This window comes from Sceloporus undulatus, chromosome 3, assembly GCF_019175285.1.
Source record: "Sceloporus undulatus isolate JIND9_A2432 ecotype Alabama chromosome 3, SceUnd_v1.1, whole genome shotgun sequence".
NCBI lineage: Eukaryota > Metazoa > Chordata > Lepidosauria > Squamata > Phrynosomatidae > Sceloporus > Sceloporus undulatus.
The window spans coordinates 91,226,818-91,251,150 of record NC_056524.1 but is presented as its reverse complement, the minus strand read 5'-3'; the positions used below and the strand labels follow the sequence as shown (position 1 = coordinate 91,251,150).

The window sequence follows — 24,333 nt, the reverse complement described above, 5'->3', positions numbered from 1 at the left end:
CATCAATAGAAGTATAGTGTCTAGATCAAGGGAAGTAATAGTGCCACTGTATTCTTCTTTGGTCAGGCTCTACCTGGAATATTGTGTCCAGTTCTGAGCACCACAATTTAAAAAGGATGTTGAGAAACTGGAGCGTGTCCAAAGGAGGGTGACCAAAATGGTGAAGGGTCTGGAAACCATGCCCTATGAAGAACGGCTTAGAGAGCTGGGGATGTTTAGCCTGGAGAAAAGAAGGTTAAGAGGTGATATGATAGCCCTGTTTAAATACTTGAATATATGTCATATTGAGGAGGGAGCCAGCTTGTTTTCTGCTGCTCCAGGGGCTAGGACCAGGAGCAATGGATGCAAGCTACAGGAAAAGAGATTCCACCTCAACATTAGGAGGAACTTCCTGACAGTAAGGGCTGTCCAACAGTGGAACAAACTCCCTTGGAGTGTAGTGGAGTCTCCTTCCTTAGAGGTCTTTAAACAGAGGCTGGATGGCCATCTGTGAGGGATGCTTTGATTTAGATTTCTTGCATGGCAGGGGGTTGGACACTATGATTCTATGATTCAATCTGATAATATACCCCCCTTGATGTAGCTAAAACTATTTTTACTTGAATTTTTCAAACATGTAGATACAAATGATTATTCATACAGGCTACATTTATTTATTTATTTATTTATTTATTTGCTAAAACGCACCAGGAACAGCAATGTGAACTGCTTTTAAATAGTTTCACTGTGACTGTGTGTGAATTATGGCCCTATAAAAATATCACCTGTGACAGGAAAATATTTTTCCAACCTTCTCACTAACATCACAAGATACGGACCAAAGACTGGAAGAAACCTCCAACTGAGCCTAAAGGAGAACTACTTATGTCACTGAGATTGTTTGAAATAAAAAGGGATTTGAATTTGAAGGGTTTAAATGGAAAGAGATAGCACCTCAAGCTCCAACAAATGTTAGTCTCTATTGATGTGAGATGTATGGCCAGATAAGGAACAGCAAGTAGCACAGGCATTTCTTGTGCCTCAAGCAGAGAACTCTTTCAAGAACAATGGGGTTCATTGTCCATGGTCTCTGTCAACAAACAAATGGACTGTGCTGTTTGGTTTTCACTCTGTCCTAAAGGTCCTGTCACACAAATGACTTTGAGGACAGCAGCAAAGTTTTCAGTTAACCAAAACTTAGTCTTAAATGCATGACTGTGGGCTAAGAAAGCAATGTAAATGACTGACTAACCATTCTCTGTCTATGCAAAGGTCTGGCTTAGTATTCAAATTCAGTCACTCTGGTCTAATCTGCACTGCAGAAATAAATGTAGGTTTGACACCCCTAACCCTTCCATGTTTCTCTCTGTGTTTCAGTCAGCAGTCAAAGGCTGAGGTGGTCATATGAGTAAGCTCTAAAAAATAACAGCTTCCACCAGTTCAAATTAAAACCAACAGAATCCATTTCTTTCTTCTTCTTTTGTTTTGTTTTGTTCCTTTATATTGGGGACTTCATGTAACTCCTAAGAACATGGAAGTCTGTTACTACTAGTAATACACTCTCTTTTATCTACCCATCCCATTCTTTACCATTAAGGAAATGTGATGGATATAAAGTATGAAGAGGTGGTCAGCTAACATCATTTATTAAAACCTCTTGGAACGCAGAGCAGCATGTGACTTTAAACAAACATAACATCTCAACTGAATAGGCCCTAGTGTCTAAAAATACCACGGAGGCCTACAAGCTCCTCCTAACTTCTGAACTGCTTTCTGTTCCTTCCACAAGGGCTACTAGCCTGAAGTCTTCTAAACTTGCCTATTTAAAAGGCAATAAATAATACTGGAGAATCATTATCATTGTCATTGTCATCATCGTCATACATGACTATCACTTATATCTCATCTTTTCCCCAGTTTTGGATTCAAAACAGCTTACAATAGTAAAAACAAACACAGCTGAAATTCACAACAAATTGTATAAAAAAATTAAAACCAGTTAAACATAAATGATTGAAAAGAAAACAACAAATACAAAATGCAGCATATTATCAAAGTTAGTTTCGCTTGAGCAACCATTTCTTAAGGGCTTGCTGAAATAAAAAGATCATAGCAAGGGGGATACCAACTTGAGCTTTCTGGGAAAGGAGTTCCAGAGTCTGGGAGCAGCCACCAAGGAGGCCCTCTCCTGTGTTATCACCAGATGACAGCGAGAAGGACCAGGTTTGTATGGGAAAATATCTTCAGATAACTTGCACCTGAGTCATATAGGGTGTTATAGATTATAACCATCACTTTGTATTGTGATCAGAAATGGACTGGCAACCAGCGGAGCTATTGCAACAAAGGAGTTGTGTGCTCCCCATAGAATATAAACAGTGGTGTGGAAGATGACTGGCTTATGTCTGCAGCTTTATCCAAGCACACATACACACACACAATTTATTAGATATTTGGACTGCAGACTTCCCTGCAGACAGTCTCCATCTATAGAAGTAGCAATATGATTTAAACCATAGAGAGATGTGAAGTGAGGGCAAAGAAGATTGGATGAAAACTTCTACCCTGAGTCAGATGACTGTTATGTTCTTCCAGATGCAGTGTGAATAATAATAATAAATTTTTATTTATATACCTCCTCTCCAAAAGATCAAGGCGGTTTACAAAATTACATAAAAATACGTAAAATACACAAACGATTTACATAAGCAAATAAATAAAATACCTAAACAGAACATAACATATACAAACTAAAATTCCATTCCTCATCCCTTAACTAAAATACAACTATCATTAATTTTTTTAAAACATTAAACAAGAAAAAGGCATAGTTCCCCACAGTTATCTCTGTAGACTGAAGGATTGAGGGCCTTTGCCATTTATCAGCTAATTTATTTCTGTCTCAGGTCCCTTTATCACTCTCTGGATGCCTGGGCATCCAACTTGTGGGCATGGTACAATCCAGACAAAGTTAACATAAACACATCACTTATGCATTCTTAAATATTAGAATCTCAGCAAATTTATATGAAAGAATGAGTAGACTCTGTTAATCATAGATGTACACATTTATTTATTATACACAGTCATGGATGTACACACACATACACACATCATTTAGGGAGAAACTCACACATATCTGTGTCTAGACACATTATTTTATTACATCATACTGTGTGTTAGGCATCATATATTCATTACATTCCAGTAGCTGGCAAGTCAAATGTTTTATTTTCACAAGAATCATAATCTATGCATCTTTCTAGCTGGTTTTTCTATGGTTAAAAAATAGAGGAACATTATCATCTTATATATTAGTCTAAGGACACTCTTGCTTTGATGACCCATATGTCTCTAAACGGGCATCTGTGAGCTCACAAGCATCCAAATGGTTGCTTTGAGCAGCATCCATTACTACATCTAGCCCAGCAGAGGGCAATTGTGGAAGGCTAGGAGAGGGCATAAGCCCCCAAACCTTAAAGGACTATACCTGTTACTGTGGGAGAAAAACGCTCCCAAACAATTGGGGCATGGGGATGTTTTCACCATTTTGGGGGTTTCAAAAAAGACCACTCTGGAGGCTAAACTGGCTTGAGAGAGTGCAAAATGTGCTGGAAATGCCCTCATGCCCCTAGTAGACATTTTGTAGCAATATATATATATAATGTTTTACAAAGATTATTTTGGATCACTAGGAGAGGGTAGGGAGCCTCTGAACATAGTAAAAATTCCCCTCCACCCTCCTTGGCAGCATTGTGGTGCAAAAAGACTTTTTTTGTGCACACACACACACACACACGAGAGAGAGAGAGAGAGACACCACTTAGGGGCTCAGGGGCTACAAAAACACACACCTGGGGTGGTTTATGGTCTGCAAGCTACTTTTTTGCCCACTCTGCTCTAGCAGAATGGGAAATATATCTATTTAGCATAGCCTAGTTGAAAGCAAAGACTTGTTTCTTATCAACATGGTCTATTTCCATTAGCATGTCTGGATAGTTATCAATTAGGAAAATTACAACTACTTATGAATGGCTTTCTTCATAAGGACCTGAGCTTGTTTGATTCCTTTCCTAGCATATCAGCTGACATATCCGATCCAATCATAACAGAGAAGCATTTATATAAACATTTCTTTCAACCAACCAGATTCTTAGAGGTAACAGAAACACACCAGGCCCACTAAACTTCCATCAGATTACATCAGCCATTACTGTGTACGAGGCATTTGCTATGCATTTAATGTTATCAGTTTGAACAGTTGCCATTTTCATGATTTTGTTTATACTTGTATTGGTGTTCTGCTTGGAACTAAGATATCTCTAGACTCTTGGTTGCATACACATATTCTACAATACACAGGGCTTTGTGCTTTATATTTTATATGCCTTATATTTCTTGTGAACCCATTATTTACATTTCTTGGCCTTAAATCTTAAACCAAATCAGTGTGCAGCTTGAACTGCACACTGATTTGGATAGATTTGGGTTGGATAGAAGGTGGGAGAAAAATACTGTAATGTTTTTCTTTTTGGTGGAGCTAAACACATAGCTAGGAACTCAAGGAATATTTGAGTATTAAGTGACATGGTGTCTAGTTAAACAGACTCCCTTTGGATGAAATATGTTCAGCCCAATGTCTGAGTGTTTTGAAGTTTATTGATTTTGATAAATGATTAGTCTACTTAAAGTATTTATTAAAATATTTATACCCCGCCAAAGATTTCAGGGTGGCTTACCAAAAGCATTAAAACAAGTGTCACGGTTTGAAATAATTAAATAATTAAATAAACGAAGAACATTTTAAACTGCAGTAATAAGATCAAAAGAGATTTTAAAAGTTTTAAAAATTAGGTATATCATGTTTGGGATGAATTAATGAGACCCAAAGGCTTTGGTGAACAGCCAGGCTTTAACTCGGTACCTAAATGACATGGGTGTTGGTGCCAGTTAGGCCTCTGGGGGAGATTGGGCTGAGAAGGCCCTTTCTCATGTCCTGACACAGTATATTGACCTCAGCGATGGGACACAGAGGAAAATCTCCCTAGCAGATCTTAAACCTTGGATGGGCACATATGGGGAGATAGGCTCCCTCTAATACTGAGGTCCCAAGCCATTTAGGGCTTTACATGTCAGCAAAACAACTTTGAATTGAGACTGGAAACAGTGCAATTACAGTGGACCCTTCCCATATGCAGGTCACATTTAAAATACAGTGGGGACGATTTTCAAGACAATAGGTTGTATCATATAAAGTGTGCAATTCTGCATTTTTAATCCTGTACTGTGTCCATTTAATGTTCTTACTTATACTGTAGGTACTAATATGGTTAATGCAGGAAACATGAATGGCTCTGGGAATCTGATGGATTTTCTGGATGAACCTTTCCCTGATGTTGGAACCTATGAAGACTTTCATACAATTGATTGGTTAAGGGAGAAATCGCGTGACACAGATAGACATAGAAAGGTAAGTGAAAAGGCTAATTCAAAATCCAGAACATCATTTCCCAAAGCCAGTTAAAGTAGTAGATTATCTGTTTTCTTCTACTGATGGTTATGAACTTCAGATGGTTTAATAATACAGAAATGGGTGAAGGAACTGCCATCAGGTCTCATACATAACTTGAAATCCATTTCTGGTAGTGTATAAATACTTAAACTAGTCATTATCAATATTTAAGTAGACATTTGAGATCATATGTTACATTATGTAACCTTGTTAGAGTAAGATGTAGAAGGAAATGAACACTACATTATAAAAAAAAATCTATTTAGTTCAAGACCAGTGCCATAGTTATTGCATGTCAATCCCTACAAATACATAAAAATAAAAGATAAGGGCAATTTCTTAGCAGACTTGTCCTGTGATCAGGACTGATGTTGTGTGATCTCGAGAGGAAAAGAGCAGAGGAATCCATAGGAATAAGGCTGGGTCTGCAATGGGTCTGAGCAGTTGTGTCCTTAAGGTTGGTATCACCTGGTGCAGTCATTCATGGTGGGGGCAGGACTTATGGGGGTGGGACCTCTGGCACGTGGCTTCTGGTGTGCGTGGGAGCACATGCGCATGGCTAGAAATACTCCATGCACCCTCCAGGGAGCAGCCCAGATGCTTCTGCGTGGGGTCTGGGTGGCCCGAAAAGGCTCTGCACGGGGTCTGGGAGGGCTGAAAAGGCCCCATGTGGGGTCTGGGGTGGTGAAAAGGTTCTGCGCGGGGCTGGAGAGCCACCCTGGTGTGATCCTTCCTTCTTGGGTGTCACCTCCTTTGTTGGGTGTCACCCAGTGTGGGTCACACACCTCACACCCCCTGCTGACGCTACTGGGTCTGAGTTTGGGCCCAGACTGCAGAAATAATCCATGGTGACACTGCTTTAATGGTCATGGCTCAATATTATAGCACTGGACTTTATCACACAGGGAAAACTGTGGGTTTAAACAGCGATTATCCTGTTAAGATCACGCCATTGCAATTAACATTTTCACACACATCATGATTAAAGGGCCATTGTCCACAAAATAAACAGGCAATAAACAGCAATAAATCATTCATGGGATTTCCCCCTGAATGATTTGTTGCTGTTTATTGTCTGTTTATGTCTGGGATAATGGCACTTTAATTGCCACATTCTGTGAAAATGTTAATCGTGATTGTACAATTTTCACAGGATAATCACTGTTCAAACCCCCAATTTTCCCCATGTGATAAAGTTCATTCTGGGAACTGTAGTTTTTGTGAGACATTTAGCCTTCTCTGTCAGAAAGCTCTGGTGTCACAACAAACTACAATTCCCATAATTTTATAGCACTGAGCCATGGTAATTACAATGGTATCAACCTGGATTATTTCTGCAGTGCAGATGCAGCCCAAATGAAACAACAACAACAAAAACTAGTTCAGTTATCCTGTGCTAGTGTTAATGTATAGTGTCTCTTCTCAGATGGCCAAAAAAGTGCTCTTCAGAATCTCCTATGGTAGCTCCCCATAGCCAAAAATATTGATGTTCCAGGCATTCTTCAGGAGCTTGGAGACCAAAGGCTTGAATCCTACGTGCTCCAGATTCCTGAACTATGTAATAATGTCTAATCTCACCTGGTGATTTCATAACTAAAAGAAGTGGCATTTTACACATAATTAACTGGAGTTCCTTTGTGACATAGAATCTCCCTAAAAATATGGGAATACTGGCAGCTGTGTAAGACTGGAATGAAATTGTATATGGACAAGAGAAACTTGTTAGTAGCTGCAGCCACAGGCTTTAACTGTACAGCAAAACTTGAATAACTTTTGTCCCACTGCTCAAAATGTCTCTAGACCAATGACACTGATAAAGTTCATCAATAATTTTCACCAAAATATTAAATTCCTATTCAGAAACAAGTAAAAAAGGTACATTTGTTGATTATCATCACTTTTTTAGTTGTGTACATATAACATGTTATAACAAACAGGCTTGAAATTGAGCTAATACGAGTAGTTTTAGATTGTAGATGTCATGTTTCAAGATTTACATGGGTACTTAAAAATTTAAGAGAAATACACATAAAAATTCACACCACTAAACTATCAGTACAATTAAAGGCTATTTAAAGCTTTTAAATATAATTATAATCAAAAGCTATTTATCAGTACAATTAAAAACTATTTAAAAGCGTACTCATTTTTACTACAAAGTATCCTACAAAGATGAACAACACAGCACATTGCTAAAAGCTCTTTTGAAATAAGCAATCAGTCTTCAACAGGAGTCAGAAGGATACTATGGAGACACCTGGCCTCACTTATTTAGGAGGGAGTTCTAGCGCCTGGAAGATTAATAAGTCTTCGTTACTGTTTTTGTTTTAGTGGAAGTCAGCCATTTGAGGTATTTCGAAGAAATGGATTATGGAAATACAACCTTGAATCCACTTATCCAGTGATGTAGCTATCTTATCTCCACCCCTGCCCCCCCTACTAAACTCTGTTCTTTGTTGTGTGCCTTCAAGTCATTTCTTATGGCAACCCTAAGATGAACTTATAGAGGGGTATTCTTGGCAATTTTCTTCAAGGGGGGTTTGCCCTTGCCATCCTCTGAGGCTGAAAGAATGTGACTTGCTCAAGGCCACCCAGTGGATTTACATGGCTGAACGGGAATTTGAACCTTGATCCACAGAGTCATAGTCCAATACTCAGACCACTATGCCACACTGGCTTTCATGGTTCTAAAATCTAAGAGTGGTTTAAAAGTTTTAGGGGAAAGGTAAGTGACAAGAGCCCAAGTATGGTATCTCTGTGAAGAACATGAAGAGGAATCTGTCATATGTAGGCCCGGAACAGACGAGCCAAATGTGCCATGCTGGTGCCAATTTTAGGGTTAGGGACCGTGCACCAGACCCACGGTCCCTAACCCTAGTATGTGCTGGCGGTGTAGTAATGGCGGCGTCCCTTCCATATGGGTGCTGCCATTTGGACATAAGTGATGCGCACAACATTTGACACAAACGTCTGCCTGGCGGCATAAAAAGAACCCGTTTTTTTCTGGGTTCTTTTTACTCCAGATGAACACCATGCGGTCTGGTGGCTGCGGCATCCCTCCGGAGGGAAAAAGGCAGGCTGCCCTTTTGGAACGTTCTGTCCCGCGCCTAAGTTTTGGTTAAAATTCCTCTTTACAGAAGAATATCTTAGGACAATATGGGAGGATCACTTAGCACAAATGATAAATATTCCAGAATGGGGAAAAATTGGGAATCAACCCCATTTAAAATTTTTTATCTATATAGATAAAGGAAAATTATTATAAATTAATTTGGAGATGTTACTTAACACCAGATAAGAATTATTCAAGGATATGTTGGAGGGGTTGTCAAGAAATTGGTATTTATATTCATATGTGGTGGGGCTGTAGAGCTGTGTGAAGAACATGAAGAGGAATCTGTCAATTAGTATTTAAAGAGATAAAAGAGATAAACAGAAAAATGAATTAGAAATATGGCCAAAGATAGCTTTATTGTCCATATATGATGAGATCAACTGCACCCAGGCTGTGAAGGACTTAATTAGAAATCTATTAACAGCAGCAACACTAATTATAGCAACAAAAATGGAAAGATCAGGGAGATCTGCAAATACAAGATTGGTATAAAGAAATATGGCAAATGACAATTAATGATAAGTTAACATGTGAAATCAAGGTTAAAAAGGGAATAATGAAGAGGAATGATTCTGAAGCAATATGGAAAATATCTGTACAAAAGGTTTTATTAAAAGAGGAAGGTGATTTACTTCCACAGGAAGAGTTACAATTTTGGAGGGCAGAATAATATGAAGATATTAGGCTTTGGTGATGGGGAGCACTTGGGGAAAAAAGTTAATTAATGATAAATTAATAGTATTATACTTTATTTTAAAAAAAAAACTCCTCTTTACATATATAACCATCAGATCGTACTTGTTGATTTGTTCCAGGCTATGTGGATATATGGCTCTGTACTATATACAAGTACAAATTGCATATTTTCCCTTCTAGATTACAAACAAAAGCAAGGAGTCGATATGGGAGTTCATCAAAAGTTTACTGGATGCCTGGTCAGGATGGGTCGTGATGCTGCTTATAGGACTGCTAGCAGGTATTCTCAAGAAACTGTTAAATCATGTCAACTAGCATAAGCACTCAGAGCTTCACTCTGGGGGCATCTGCTTATGCTGGATTTAGCAGTGTGATATTTGACCTTTCAGTATGGCTAAGATGAGACACGGCTATGATTTCTGCTTTGCGATATATGTGTAAAATCTCATTCTGAGCACTGACCTAGAAAAAACAGACATGCTTTTAGTTCATCATACCTGGTTTGTAAGGTTTTATAATTGGATATTGGGTGAATCCACAGAGCAGGAAAAAAAGCAGACAACACTTTAAATGCCATGATTCAATGCTATGGCATTTTGGGATTTGTAGATTTGTGCAATATTTATTCTTCCTTGTCAGAGAGCTCTAGTGTACCACCAAACTACAAACTCAGAACTCCATAGCATTGAGCCATGGAAGTTAAAGTGATGTCAAACTACTCCCCCTTGCAGTGTGGCAGCAACCATTGATCATAGCAGAAGAAAGGCATCCAGAGAAATTGCAGAGAAAAGACCTGATTGTTTTCTCATGCCCACTAAGGCATAGTAAGGTAGAGAGCAACAGGAAAAGAGGAAGACCACATTCCAGATGGATGGACTCAAACAAGGAAGCCACAGCTATGAGTTTACAAGATCTGAACAGGGCAGTTGAAAATAGGGTGACTGGTACCCGCCTTATCACAATTCAAAAGAAAGATGAAAGACAGTGAGTGAATTGGCTTGTGGTATACCACCCACATGCCTAGAAAGCACATCTGTTATACTGTTGAGGGAGATGGTTGTAAATGCATGGCTTTTGTCCTGCTGAAAAAAATCTGTTTGGCAAAAGCCATACATTTACCACCAACTCCCACTGAAGGGAGAATGGAAGTACAGGAAGGTAAACCAGAAGCTGCTTCTGTCTTGCTAGTTTTCATTGTTCTTTTGAAATGGGATGAGGTTCTCTTATTCATAGGGCTGTCATAAGTTGAGGTCAACTTGGCAGTTAACAACAACAAAGTAGTCAGCTAGAGTGCTGGTATACCTACTGGTAGAAGAATCTAAGAATGATCAATATATGTGCAAAGGAATAAAGATAGTTATAACACTTCTATTTTAAATCTAGGCTGAGTCAGGACATTTAGCTGTTACTGATCAGAGCATATTAGATAAAATCATGAAGACAGAAAAAGGCAAACACACACAAATATCTAACTACACAAATAAACTGACAACCTTATTAATAATTTCGGGAAAATGACTGGATTTGTTTAATAAAGTAGCAATAAGTGTAAGTACATAGGAAAATAAAGCCTTGGTATTAGTGATGTAATACAGATCAATGTTGTTATTAAACAGCATTGTAATATTACAATATTTATCTGTGTCTTGCTGCAAGACTGAATACTTTGTTAGAGAGGCGTATTGATCATGGTGGTTATTCCAACTTGCTTTCCATCAGAAGGCAATTTATATTATACTAGTACTGTGATTAATTGCTTTTCAATATAAGGAAGGACCTGAAAATTTCCCAAATTAAAGTCATTTCCCCTGATCCAAAAATGGCTGTTATATGCAAACAGAGCTTTGATGCATGAAACATTGTTCCTACTCATTACGTGGACTATGATCATTCCTTGAACACCAATTTAGAACAGTTCCCAGTATGGCAATGAACATAAAAGCCTGTACTTGATGTGTACCCATAGGTGAGTTTAACTCAAGGGCTGAAAATTTGTTTGGCAAACTCCTATACCAAGCATTAATAGCTTCCCCATTTTTGACATTCAACATATACCTTCTGATCAGCTACCGCTTGGTGTCACTGTGGCACTGTGTTGTTTGGAAAAGCTGTCAGACCAGTGGCATAAAGTAAAAATGAGAGGAACGAATTTTGTAAGGATTATCTTTTGTAAGAATGTTTAAGAGCCATATATATTTTAATCTGTATAATTTAGGTAAATCATAAATATCCTTGAAATGTATTATTCACTCAATTTTGAGGTCAGCATGTTGAAATTAACAGTCACATATGAATGCTGCTGGCTTGTTCATCTGGAAATTTTATCATGAAATAAAATCTCCATGGGTAGTGCCACCCCCAGTGTTGACCTCATTGATTTTATTGGCTGAGGGAACAGTCTCTAATATATATATATATATATATATATATATATATATATATATATATATATATGCATGCTTTTGTCGCAAAGATATCCTTGCCTAAATAAATGTGTCTGCTTGTTGTGATTAGATGGCTGCTTATAAACATTCTCTGTGGTGAGCCAAGCAAAGAAGATGGCATTGAAGAAGAAACATTAAACTGCACACTAAATCCTACAGAAAAAGAAGTAATGCTTCTTTTCTTTCCATTTGTCCAAGTCTCTCGCAACCTGCAAACATTTGTTCTAAAGATACATGCCTTTGAAAGTGTCCTGTGGCTATGAGACAATTTTGCAGATAGGCAGTTGTGAATTGCAGATAATTTCTAAGAATGGGATGTTGCAAGCTCTTATTTTGATCACCACAGGGTGACTGAATATGGAATGTGGATGGCACCTGTTCATAGACTGACCCATATTTATGGGACACCTCTGTGAAATTGAATTTTGAACACTTATTTCTTAAGACATATATTTTGTGCCCTTCTGTGAATGCCTGTTTTTCTCCCCTGCCAGGCACATTAGCTGGAGTTATAGATTTAGCTGTGGACTGGATGACAGATTTGAAGGAAGGTGTCTGTTTATCAGCATTTTGGTATAGCCATGAGCAGTGTTGTTGGACATCTAATGAGACTACTTTTGAGGATAGGGACAAATGTCCTCAGTGGCAAAAATGGTCTGAACTTCTCGTTAATCAGTCTGAGGTAAGATTGCATTTTTCAAGTACTCCTCACACTGTTTTTTCTATGTAGCTCTCATTTAAATGTTTTCTGTTAACCTCAGAAGGCAACCTGTCTATATGAACTGCTGAAATAATCACTGAAAGGAAGATAATGTGCTAGCTTTCCCATTAAAGGTATGTTTCACACTATGTAATCATGGCACTTTGATACTATTTTAAGCGCTATGGCTGGATCTCATGGAATCCTGGGATTTTTACCTGATGAAGCACTACAGCTCTCTGGCAAAGAATTCTTAATAGCTTATGAAATGATGCCAACAAAAGTAGTATCAGATAGAATAAATAAGCATTATTGAAATATCCTTTCTCAGCTATATAAGTAGAAGATATGTAGATACTTTATGCTTATCTCAGTTCTCAGTTGCTACCATAAAAATTACATTTTTTTCCTGTGAGTTTTGTGAATGATTGTTTGTAAGAATAATTCTTAAACTACTTCATGCTGATAATTCGTGGAGGCCTCTTTCTCAGAGGTAACCTGTTCAGACTTTATTATTATTTTTTGTACCTGTTAAATTCTGCTTGTCATAGCTGATGGAATTTGGCAATTAAAGAATTATGTAGTTGGATCTTTTTGCAACACCATTTTACTCTTTGGTTTTGTGCCATTTGATGGCTTCAGTGCTTCTTATCATACTGCACTTATGAATTCTGACATATGTGAAAATTATTTTAATTGTCTTTTTTGTCTTAGAAGTTTCTTGTTGATTTGTTTAGCTACAGCTGGTTGCTTATTAGTTTGAAGTTGAAGAAATTGGTTTTTCTTCACTATAATTTATTGAAACAAATCAAGTTTAAACCACAGTTCACAAAAGTGACTGGTTTTAATAAACTGTAGTTAAAATTAGCCACAGTTTAGGGGTTGAATGTAACACTAAACTTTAGTGAACTGGAAACAAACGCGTAAGCTTCTGATCTGGGACCACAAAAGCCTGATACTCAGGCACATAATAATAATACACAATAATGTATCATGAATGCTCAGCTTTCTGCACAGGAAGGATGGGGTACGTGTGGTTTAGGCTGATAAAGTATCAAAAATGCCTTACATGAAAGCCATGGAGAAAGCCAATCGAATCATTTTTTGGGGGAAATTTTATTACTAGGCAGCAAATACAGTTCTTGTTTGATCTCAATAGGACTGATGCGAAGGACATTAGATTCAGTGAATGTACTCTGCTGCACCCTGACACATTTGTTTTCAGAGAAGAGAGAATGTATATTCAAACCAGTTCCATCATACTTAGGATGTTTTTCGGTTGACATGACACAGAAATTCCCTATCAAATTTAAGTTTATCTCTAAGATAAACTTGGATAAATTGGAATCAAACAGCTCAGGTACATTTAAAAAACAAAGTTCAAAAAGTCAAGAGCTGTCCTCTTTTTTTCTCTGAGGCTATTCCCAGTTCACACTAGTGTAAGCCTTGATTTGCAAACAAAGTCCATCCTGTAAAGAAATAACTAGTATTGTCATAGCTGTCTCTTATTTAGAGCACTACAAGAAAACTTTCACAGGGAAACTTAAACAAATGTTCTTCAGCTGTAGCAATAAGAGTTGCTCATTGAATCAATAAGTGTCAAAACAGATACGCCATAAAGCTTTTCTTTTGCTGGGATAAGCAAAATCCAGCTGTCAAAATTAATAAGTTGGAGAGTCACCCAATCAATAATCATTCTGTGTAAATTGCCAAGAAAAGGAGTGAAACCAGGAGAAAAATCATGCCTGCAGCAATGATACCAATTTAATATTTGGATCAAACCTTCCAGAAGATTGAAATGGCTAATGGATCTACCCAAAACACAGTTCTTACTAGCATACAAGCAGCATCCTTTTAGAGGTTTCATATAGACTCAGCAAGGGATTACAGCCAATTTGAAACAAAGGTTGATTGAGAGGAGTTGACACTTCCCAGAGCTTACAACGGTTACTTTTTTTGAATTGCCAGTCCCAGAATTTCCCCCTTTGTCTGGAGAATTTTAAGACTTCCAGTTCTAAAAAGCAACTTTTCCAATCTTTAGACCCATTTTGATGTGTCCCCCCCATTGCTTTCTTCCATTCTCTGCTTTCCCATTACTTCTTCTGCTTCATTAGCTCATCCGTAGACACAACAACCCTTTTAAATAAAGAGGGGGTTGATCTTTTTTTTTTTTAAAAGAAAAGGATGCTTCAGGTTATCCCTACCTGCCTACCTATATACCGGTCTTAAATTATACTCCCCTGTTTTGCAAAAATCCAGGGGAAATAATATGTATATTTTTTGGGAAGCTGGAAAAGAATAGAAACAGTAAACATACATTTTCCCAGTGCCATTCCAGCTCCTGCAGTGGATCAGCATCTGTTTAATATCATTTGCATTATTTTTACATGGTTGAGTGCCATGGATTTTTGTTATAAAATTTTCTTTATATTTTCCACTGGATGTTTTTGCACGAATTGCCCTACTTTAGATGCCAAGTCAATAATATATAGGCCTTGTTCTATGATGATTATCATGTGAGTTTGATGGACTTACTCTGATGTAAGTGAACACAGAATCTGTAATATCCCTAATACTGAAGAAACAGACGATGAAATATATGCTGCAATAGACCTGTTATTAAGCTCTATGAAGAGATCTTTCCTCACACCATCTTTTATTTATATAGTCGCTAGCAGAAACATGCCACTTGCTGGATTGGTTTAATGGTTGTTTTTTCTTGGTTTTCTTCCCCTTCTCCCCTAGGGTGCAAGTGCTTACATTCTGAATTATTTTCTTTACATTTTGTGGGCATTGCTGTTTGCTTTCCTGGCTGTCTCTCTTGTCAGAGTATTTGCTCCCTATGCCTGTGGCTCTGGAATTCCAGAGGTAAGTTTTCTCTCGCCTGTATGGATTGACATGTATTTCGAAACTGGGGTGTATGGAATTAATTTTCTACCTTGCAGCAGGCTGAAACTGAGTACAAAAAAAGTTCTATTTTTCCCAAGCTCTGTTTTTAAAGGGGGTGGATGTCTGCTAAAGGAGATGTAATTAAATTAAAAATTGAGGAGCCTTTCTCATTAAAAGTGCATGAACCTTAAAAAAAAACACCTGACCTCTTCAAAATTCCTGTCCGTGTTCCAAAACCCAGAGCTGCCAAACCCTGTTGTTCTTCCTGCCTTCCAGATAAAGACCATCTTAAGTGGTTTCATCATTAGGGGCTATCTAGGCAAGTGGACCCTCTTAATCAAAACAGTGACATTGGTTCTGGTGGTGTCTTCAGGACTCAGCCTTGGCAAAGAAGGGCCTCTAGTCCATGTCGCCTGCTGCTGTGGCAACTTCTTCAGCAGCCTCTTCTCAAAGTACAGCAAAAACGAGGGAAAGAGAAGAGAGGTACTGTTAGTTTCTCAGCTCCTACACCTCACCTCATAAAATTCTGTGTGCATTTTCCACAGACTCTTTAGACTCATGTGTCTCAATGTTTCCATGCTAGGTGCTTTCCGCTGCCGCTGCCGCAGGTGTCTCTGTTGCCTTTGGAGCTCCAATCGGTGGTGTCCTTTTCAGTCTAGAAGAGGTAAGGAGAAGCTTCCCTTACTGTACAAGTTTCCTGTGCCTCTTTGTATGATGCACTTGGTGGGAAAAGGGATGAGCAATGCCAAGCCTGTGATACACAAAGGGATGAGGATACAGCACAGCTGTTGCTGGATTGTTTCATTTCAAACTATAGGTGGCAGTGGTGGTTTGCATGAATGGGGGAGAAAAGGTGACTGGATTCAGTAGACTAGGCTGTCAGGAATAGATATTTCATTCAAAATTCAAAATAAATTATATCCCACATTGTCTACATTTGAGACACCTTAACAACCAATGTAAATATCCCAAAAATGTAAGTTATGTCTCTGTTCTTTAACAAGTTTTATCTGCACAGGGAGCTCTTTATAAAAAAGAACTGCTCTGCTAGCCTACACCAGAGGTCTGAAGCACTACAGTCTAGAAACCACTTTGCTACCTTATCTTCAGTTTGTATAAACAGGAGTTCTTAGCTGAAAACTCAGAGGTACCCTTTTAAACTCTGAGGCAAAGTCCTCAGAAGGTGACATACACACAAAATGAGATGTAGTGAAAACATCAAATGTCCTTTCCTTTCCTTTTTTTTTTTTTTTTTTCTTTTTTTTTTATGTTTTTCTTTTGCATTACTGGGGAAAGCAGTCATGGATTTTCTGTCTCAGGTTCCCAAATACCTGAGGTTGAGGTTGTAGGGGATGCCATTTGGCATTTTTTTCAAGGCAGCAGAAAATGGCTTGGGATGGTCCTGAATGACACAACTATGAGCTTCCAACTATCTCTTATACACCTGCATTTTAAAAATAGAGCAGCTGCTGGTATCACACAATGCCACTACTATGAGCATTGTGTCTAAGTGTGAGCTACACATAGATGGACTGACACATTGATTTGTGTCAGTCCATCTTTCCCACATACATCTCAAGAGAATACCTTTTGAAGTAATGGAGATGGATGTGTTCTAAAATCTACCGTAGCTTATGTTCCATGGTATAATCCTTGGACATGCTCCAGTTGTTATTGATTGTTTCTATTTTCTCTCAGGTGAGTTATTATTTTCCCTTGAAGACTCTCTGGAGATCCTTTTTTGCTGCCCTTGTTGCAGCCTTTACCCTGAGATCCATCAATCCATTTGGAAACAGCCGCTTGGTTCTTTTTTACGTGGAGTATCACACACCTTGGTATATGGCTGAACTTTTCCCCTTCATCCTGCTTGGAGTTTTTGGAGGCTTGTGGGGGACACTTTTTATCCGATGCAATATTGCATGGTGCAGGAGACGTAAAACCACTAGACTAGGGAAGTACCCTGTCTTGGAGGTCATTGCGGTGACAGCTATAACTGCTATTATTGCCTATCCCAACCCATACACTCGGAGGAGCACCAGTGAGCTCATCTCAGAACTGTTCAATGACTGTGGAGCTCTGGAGTCCTCACAGCTCTGTGACTACATCAATGACCCCAATATGACTAGACCTGTGGATGATATTCCTGACAGACCAGCTGGTATAGGAGTATACATGGCAATGTGGCAGCTAGCCCTGGCTCTGGTTTTCAAAATCATCATCACAATATTTACTTTTGGCATGAAGGTAAGTTGAAGTGTGGAATTGTATATCATGTTTATTTTGTTGCAGTCTAATTTGATTCTAATTTAAAAGCAGGTATGTAACACACACATATATTCCACCCCCCACCCCCCACCCTCCACCCTCCACCCTCCACCCTCCACCCTATGAAGCTGGTTATATCTGAAAGAGTACTGAGTTGAAAACTCAATGATAGACCACAGACTTTGCACCCAAAAGATCTCTGGAAAGGCTTTGATTTAAAGCCTTGGTGAATCACTCCAGTCAATGTAGATCAGGTGTTTTGGGAACATTTAGTCCTCTAGATATTCTGGACTATAGCTCCCAGAATACCATTGGCAATGCTTGTTGGGTCTTCTGGAGATTTAAGTCCAAAACATCTAGAAGGGCAGTGGTTTTCTACCCCTGCCACAAACAATACTGGTCTAAATAAACTGATGATTTGACTCACTGTAAGGCAGGTATCAGTGTAGTCTGAGAGGAACAGTTTTTGAAGGATTCAACTTAACAAACAAATAAATCATGGCAACTGAAATCTGGTGATGCCTTTCAGATGTCCTTTTTGAGCAACCCTAAAAGGAGATTTGATTCTAATCTCCTGGAATTAACTAAATGTACACATTTCTTTCCAGTCATTGTTTCTGCTGAATGGTAGATTAAAGGATTTCTTTATTAAATTTTATTCTGCGACAAAGAGTTGGTCTTGAAATGCATCAAGAATAAAGGATGGATGCTGGAATTCCCTTGGTACTGTTTTCTAGGGTTGCACAGCAGTCACAGAAGGCAAACAAAATATTTTGGCTCTGAGCAGTTATTTATCTAGTGCTGTACTTTCTTTATGGCCACTGCATTTATGTCCTTTATTTTCCTGTCACATCCAGTTATGCCAGTGTAACACATCAACAAAATTTTGGCCATAGTCTTAAGGGTATAGAATTTGAAAGGATCTTGTAGCACCTTGAGACTAAGCCCTATCTCCACTGGCCAGGGTACTCTGGGACAGCCTGGAGTATTCTGTCCCTCAGCTGTCCTAACTTGCCCTGTTACCTGGTCCTCTGTTCTTGTACTGGGGTAGCTCTCTGCACAGGCATCCCACTGAGCCACCCAGAGTGGTCACTTGTTTCTTAGGTCAGAACAATGATGATCATATGGCTGAGCTCTTCATTCTGACATTTGATTGAGTGACCCAAGGCAGTGACAGACATGCTAGGCAGGTCAGTGGGCTGCCCATGGAGAAAAGTGCTCCAAATCCTCCTGGACGATCCAGAGGAATAGATATATTTTTTTAACCTGTTGTAAGGCTGTTATAACCCAGTTCTGGTGGAATGTGCTGGACGTCATCTGGGTGGCTCACATCAAAACCAGGGTTGGAATGTGTATCATGCATGCAGGATGATGCCAGAATGGGGAGTGTGCTTTTTGGCCCGTGCAGATGGAGAGAAAGAAGTTGGTAGCATAAGCTTTCATAGACTGTAACTCTGCTTCATCAGATCCATCTGATCCCTTTGCATACTGATCAAGATTAACAAAAGCTATGCCTTTAAACACTACTACTGTATATAATAATAATAATAATAATAATAATAATAATAATAATAATAATAATAATAATAATAATAGGTTTTATTTATATACCGCCCAATCACTGGGAATCCGAGCGGTTTACAACAGAGGGGATAATAGACAGTTCCCTACCCTCAGGCTTACAATCTAAAAGACACGACACAAAAGGAGAAGGGAATGGTGAGGGGGGGAGGGAATCAGGTCCAGCATTCTTCTCTCCCTCTGAGGCCTGGACCAAGGCAGATGGACCGGAGGGAGGGCTCTTCTTCTTCAGGCTAGCCCTGGTGGAACTGGGCCAGCCTATTCTCTCTCTCATTGGCCGAAAGATGACAGTTATGGAGGGAGGGCTCTCTATTTTCAGGCTGGCCCTGATGACGCTGGGCCAGCCTGTTCTCTCCTTCACCGGCCGAAAGATGACAGTTATGGAGGGAGGGCGCTCTATCTTCAGGCTGGCCCTGATGACGCTGGGCCAGCCTGTTCTCTCCCTCACTGGCCGAAAGAAGACAGTTATGGAGGGAGGGCGCTCTATCTTCAGGCTGGCCCCTGATGACGCTGGGCCAGCCTATTCTCTCCCTCACTGGCCGAAAGATGACAGTTATGGAGGGAAGGCGCTCTATCTTCAGGCTAGCCCCTGATGATGCTGGGCCAGCCTATTCTCTCCCTCACAGGCCGAAAGATGACAGTTATGGAGGGAGGGTATAGATTTGGTATAGTGATTTTTTCCCCATTTGGATCCACTTCTTCAAGTATGTCTACACAACACAACACAAAAACAACAGTTTGATAACTATTTACAATTTGATAATTTTAACTGTTAGGATTCCATTTTATACAATTCTGGGATTTAGAATTCTCTGTTAAAGCATTCTAGTTGACTCCATTGAACTACAGCACCAGTGATGTCTAGCAGAAAATTCTAAATACCTTCCCACCCAAGGGTTTGCAGGATGGATGGTGGAGCCATAGCTGTTAAGGTGGTATCAAACTAATACAGCTATGTGGTACAGATATACTGTGTCACTCTCCTTGTTTTCTATTACATGATGCATTTCAGTGTAGGTTATTAAGTGTTATATTTTGTGGAATCAAATCAGCCCAATAATTTTTATTAATATTATCATTTATTTATAGAGTGTCATCAATGTACGTAGTGCTTTACAAGTAAAACCACCAAAAATAGTGTAGCCTGCCAAAAGTGTACAATCAAAAATATATGTACATACGCACACAAAGGAAAGAATAATAAAAATATAAAACCATACAATACAATTGTAAAACAAGCTATCAAGAGAAAATAAAAAAGAAAGTTCCAGAATTCTCAAAATGTAAAGTATTTATCAACATGGGAACTTTTCCTAAAGCAAACCAGATTACAAATCCCTCTAGCCAAGTAGTGTTGACAGGAATAGGTGGCATCTCTCTATGATTTCATGCAGGATTCATTCCTTGTTCTAGGTACAGATGCTGGAAACCTTCTGCTTGCAAAATGGGTCCTTTAACTATGTCCCTTCACTGTGGAAGCATTAAGGCAAGCATAAGCTTTTCCCTTTTCTATGTACCTCTTGATTGAGGTGATGAGGGAAAGCTCAGACATAAAAGCATGCTCTCAAATAATGTAAAATGAACCACCCAGGGCCCCTCCATTTATCGAAATGATGGAATTTTTGAGATGGCAGGACTCTGGCGAGGCTCAGTGTCTCCCTTTTCTAGGCACTTCTACCAACTGCTTAAACTTTTCTAATATCCCTGGACTGCAATGAGAATGTATGAGCTGCTGACAGGAAGTGGAGCTGTTACATTACTGACCAATGGCAGTCTAATCAGCTTGTCACGCCATTGGCAAAACTACACTGGAAGTATTTTAATTTTATTTTTGGGTGGAGTCCAGGAGTCGGAAAGTCTTGGCAGACTGGGAAGTTAAATACAGTGACTCTGAATGCTTGAAGTGCTTGACAGTAGGTCTCAGGAAAATATTATTGCAAATTTTTAAATATAAATAATTATGGCTCCATCCCTGCTGCCCTTTTTGAAGGTCCCCCCCTCCATTACTTTGTTTTTCACTCAAAGCTGCATCCTCATCAACTTGGAAAAGTGTGCAGTCAATTATTAGTCATGCTTGAATAATAGAAATAATGCCATCTGGCTCTCTGATCATTCAGTGATTGTGGAAGTCCACTCACTGTTGTTGGCTTTATGTTTTCTGTTCAGACCCTCCAGTCCTAAAAAAAAAATAAAAATAAAAATAAAAAAATTAAAACCATGAGTACTTTGAACTCTGACTAGTTTTCATGGTATTCCCTTCAGAAAAAAAAAATACACAGGAAAACATACATTCTCATATTATATGCCATACATTTCTGGGATAATTTCAAAAAGTCATTCATACCTGAGAGCTGTTTTGGCTGAATTTAGCTATTTATAAATTAAAGCTTTTGTTGATTGCCTACCCCCCCCCCCCCCACAAGGCAGCATTTATAAGAAGTAGCATATATTGCTGGCCCTTGGTATCTGCGGACTTGCCATCTGCAGATTTGAGTATTCGTGGACGGTAAGCCTGTGTTGTCCCCGATGACGGCATGTGCCTGAGGCTGCATCACCAATGGGGACAAAGGGATGGGTGGGTGGGCTGTGTGGATGAGGGGTCAATGTAGGACTCTCAGCAGGCTGATGGGAGTGCAGTAGTGAGCACAGGGAGGGGGAGGCCCAACCTCTGTGCTCCCCTCCAGGAAGCCACCTCCCTGCTCATCCTTGCTCTCTGGCGGTGGTGGCAGTGACCTCCTGGGTCATTCTCTTGGCAGAAAGCTCCTCAGAAGGGAGGAAGGAAGAAGGAAGGATGGCAAGCCTGCCCATCTCCCTCGCTGCCACCTCCTCCCTTGGTGACACCCTCCTCCGCCTCCTGTTGCTCCCCTGAAGAGGGCAGCACCTTTGGCTGGAAAGCAAGGAGACCAACCTTGGTGGAAAAAATCATCAGGAGGCCAAGGAGGGGGTCACCAAGGGTGGCAACGAGGATAGTGGGCAGGGTTGCCATCCTTCCTTCTTTCTTCCTCCCTTCTGAGGAGTGCTGTGCTGGGAGGAGGATCTAGAAGATTGCTGCCACCACCACTGGAGTGTGAGGAGGAGCAAGGAGGTGGCTTCCAAGGTGCACTGTCACCTGGAGGGGAGCACAGAGGTTGGGCCTCCCCCTTCCTGTGCTTGCCACTGCCCTCCCGTTGGCCCGCTGGGAGTTCTATGTTGACCTTCCTCCACCCAGCATGTCCACCCACCCACCCCTTTGCCCCAATGGCAGTGCAACCTCAGGCATGTGCCACCATTGGGGGCAAGGGAACTTGAGCATCTGTGGTTTTTGGTATCTGCGGGGGGTGGGTCCAAAATGGATTTTCCGTGGTTACCGAGGGCCAACTGTATATTGAAATTAAAATTCTATGCAGTCTAAATATATAATATTAAAAGTAGTTGTATCAAACAACCATGAAAATGATGGTAGCAGTCAATATGCAACTATTTAAGGCAACATAAAGCTAAGCATGTACCACTATTTAAACACCAGTTCATACCAGTAAGAATACAATAAGAGCTAAAGATATATTACTAACTCATATGAATAAGTACAGAATAAGAACTAAAGATGCATAGATCTTTAATAATAATTTTTTTTTAATTTGTATTTTCCGGCTTCTCCCGATGGATCGAAGCGGGATTACATCAGGGTATATAATACAACAATACAGATACAAATGCAATTACAAACAATTCCAGTAACAATTATTAAAAACAAAGTATAAAAACAATCCTCTGTCTAAAAGGCCCATTAAAAGCATGTAATTAAATGTCTGTCTGTCTGTCTGTCTATCTATCTATCTATCTATGCCTGGAAAATAATTTCACAACTACAGAGTCACTATTTAAAAAGTCCTAACTTTTATATGCACCAGCCCAATTGATCTCAGGTGAGTTGATAAGAAATGTTTCCAAAGCTGATCTTAGAGCACCAAGAATGTTCATATGGGGAAGACCCAAACCTTTAGGTAACCTGGTAATGAGCTGTTTAAGGAACTGGACCTTGTTAATATCAAAGTTCAATATATATTCTCTTTTCTTGTTTATTGACTTTGTGTTGAATACAGTTCCTTCCTTTGAGCATAGGGTTGGAACATTTCTAAGGAGGGAAAGGAATTCTTGAAAGTTGTTTTTATTTAATGAATGTGCTGTTGAATTTAATCTGAATATACTGTAGTATAAATAAATTAAAATAGCTTTCTAAATATAATTTAGGATAAACTACTTATTTTAATGTATTTGAAATTTCACAAGCCTGTGTATTAAGCTTAACATTCTCTACATAAAGTCACAAATACAATGGTTCTGTCACTGACCATCCAAATCATATGTCTTGTACACACACACACACACTCTCTCTCTCTCTCTCTCTAATATGCAAGTAAGGATGGGAATGTGAGTCTGTCCCACTCGTGTTGCTGGACAATGGAAAATAAGACCTCGGTATATTGGGCACAAAGATTAGAAGAAGGTTCTGTAACTGTGTTCTGTTAAATGTGGTTACAGTGTCTGCCCAGCAGGGATATGGATCAGATTGGACCTGTAGAAACCTCCCTCCATTTCGTTGGTGGCCCTGTTTTGAAGTCCTGTTATTATTCACTAGCTCAATTTGCTATATTAGGAGTGATAAAAGAAAAAGCTACATAAGACAATGTGTCATGAAGGTGCCATATAATTCTGCTTTTTTATTTCAATTAACTGTGGGTGTCTCACAAGTTAAGAAAAAGCCAGGGTAGAAGAAGTAAAAGAAAAAGTATATCCTGTTTGGTTGGAAGAATCAGCTTTTATGGTTTTATTGGTCATGGGCTGTGTTTAATTGAGCTGTGGAAAAAAACATTCTTGCACAGCAGATACACAAGTTCTCCCTTGATATATTACATTTTACTGGAAATGTGAGACAAGAAAGCAGATTTAAATTTCACTTCTCTGCACCTGTTCTAATAACCACACAAGGCATCTTTGTGGTTGAATTTATATCTACCAGTAGCATTATGAGAACTGTTTCTCTATGGCTTCATTTAAGGATATTCAGTGCTTCAGAACTTAAAGAGACAACAGGAATGTCAGGATTCAGATGGAGAACAGCTGTTACTACAAGATATTATTGTACCAGATATGTCCTCTAGCCTTGGAATAT

At 39.3% G+C, this 24,333-nt stretch overlaps 2 protein-coding genes across 4 annotated transcripts in view; both read left to right on the top strand.

The window, feature by feature from the left end:
* Positions 1-24,333, top strand: part of LOC121925521 (protein WWC3-like) — a 529,629-nt gene that overhangs the window by 99,677 nt on the left and 405,619 nt on the right. The gene's annotated exons all lie outside the window — the stretch shown is intronic.
* Positions 1-24,333, top strand: part of CLCN4 (chloride voltage-gated channel 4) — a 50,917-nt gene that overhangs the window by 7,048 nt on the left and 19,536 nt on the right. Inside the window, exons 2-8 of one of the 2 annotated variants that reach the window (XM_042457762.1) lie at positions 5,298-5,449; positions 9,483-9,582; positions 12,241-12,428; positions 15,192-15,314; positions 15,612-15,818; positions 15,919-15,999; positions 17,034-17,579. In XM_042457762.1, the coding sequence (XP_042313696.1) occupies positions 5,306-5,449; positions 9,483-9,582; positions 12,241-12,428; positions 15,192-15,314; positions 15,612-15,818; positions 15,919-15,999; positions 17,034-17,579 (1,389 nt within the window). In that variant the 5' untranslated portion in view covers positions 5,298-5,305. The remainder of the gene's footprint in view (positions 1-5,297; positions 5,450-9,482; positions 9,583-12,240; positions 12,429-15,191; positions 15,315-15,611; positions 15,819-15,918; positions 16,000-17,033; positions 17,580-24,333) is intronic. The other variant, XM_042457763.1, reaches the window with a different exon arrangement.